The sequence below is a fragment of the Oncorhynchus masou genome, chromosome 11 (assembly GCF_036934945.1).
Source record: "Oncorhynchus masou masou isolate Uvic2021 chromosome 11, UVic_Omas_1.1, whole genome shotgun sequence".
Taxonomy (NCBI): Eukaryota; Metazoa; Chordata; class Actinopteri; order Salmoniformes; family Salmonidae; genus Oncorhynchus; species Oncorhynchus masou.
Window position 1 is genome coordinate 41753566 of NC_088222.1, and position 1264 is coordinate 41754829.

At 38.8% G+C, this 1264-nt stretch overlaps 1 protein-coding gene across 4 annotated transcripts in view; it reads left to right on the forward strand.

The window, feature by feature from the left end:
- The first annotated feature begins 231 nt into the window (after positions 1-231).
- The window catches only part of LOC135548715 (cell adhesion molecule 1-like), a 432426-nt gene continuing 431393 nt past the window's right edge, over positions 232-1264 (forward strand). For all 4 annotated transcript variants that reach the window (XM_064978573.1, XM_064978576.1, XM_064978577.1 and 1 more), the window contains exon 1: positions 232-336. In XM_064978573.1, coding sequence (XP_064834645.1) covers positions 264-336 — 73 coding nt within the window. In that variant the 5' untranslated portion in view covers positions 232-263. The remainder of the gene's footprint in view (positions 337-1264) is intronic.

Genomic DNA, 1264 nt, shown 5'->3' on the forward strand with positions numbered 1-1264 from the left:
CCATTTGAACCCTTTACACAAAAATAATTCCATGTTCTGGAATGGATGAACAATTGAAATAAAAAGGTTAAGAATTTTCCCTTGCTTATATTCATAAGTATCCACAGTAACACCTTTGTTAGCTTTTCAGTTACCTAACCATCTTTTTTAAACAAGCAATTTGAATTGTCCCCTCCCTTCCATGCATATCATTAAAGAGAACGCTGTTGTCGCTAGGTGAAGTACTACTCGTGCCGCCAGATAGAAAGAAGCAGGTGTCCAACATGGCGATCACAGGCAACGGATCTCTCGCTACTCTTCTCTTTTTGTTCATGATTCCAGCAGCTCTTCATAAAGGTAGGATTTCGGCCGATACACTTAAGTGAAACAAACCTACGTCTTTGAATAGATTTCTATGGACATGGGGGGCAAAAATGTGTCTGCATTAAGCGCAAGCTTTCTCTGGATGTGTCCGCATGATTGTGGATCGATAATAATAAACGAAGAAGCTGAATGTAACTGTTCTTCAAGTTGTAATATGGTATTTAATGTGCCTAAAGGATGAAAAAAAGACTCAAATAGTTGTTACATTCTTTGAGTATTTCCATTTATCTCAAATACAGCATTTACAGATGTTTTTGTCACTTTGGCTAGTTTTCCCTTCTTGTCTCGAGCCCTGTTCCACTGCCACATATACGCACATAGCTTGCTGGCAGTTTCAATGAGCGAAATTAGATATGAAAACTGTTGTTTTTCAAGTATTCAAGTTGTACGTTCAACTTCAGTGTAAAAGTTGAACGTGGTTTGTTTAAGTTAACCAGTCAGCTGTTCTCAATACTTTTGGGTTGTGATTATCCAGATTCTGTAGAACGCCGAAGCCTACAATGAATGCTGAATATTCTAGCGCGAGCTATTCAGTGCGATGCTTGATTTAGGCAGGCTACCATTGCAATTGCATCATTTTTTTTTCTGGGGAGAGCTGATCAGTTTTATTATTATGATGTTGGCAGTTAGATCTTTACAAATAGTATTTAGTCTGCTCAAACTATGAACCTTACTGGGGTGATTGATTGGCCACAGTGTGTGTTACATGCGTGATTTAGTGGGCTGTTGATGCAGTGTAGGTAGAAAGGATACTCTGTAGCTATAAGCTTAACATTTGAATGCCCAGGGAACGGCATTAGTGGTGTGCAGATGCTATACGGATGTAGACAAAAGTTGTTAGTGGTGCTTTTTTGATTTGGCTTGCTTCCTAAACACCTGTTTTAAATCAAATCAGTGGCTT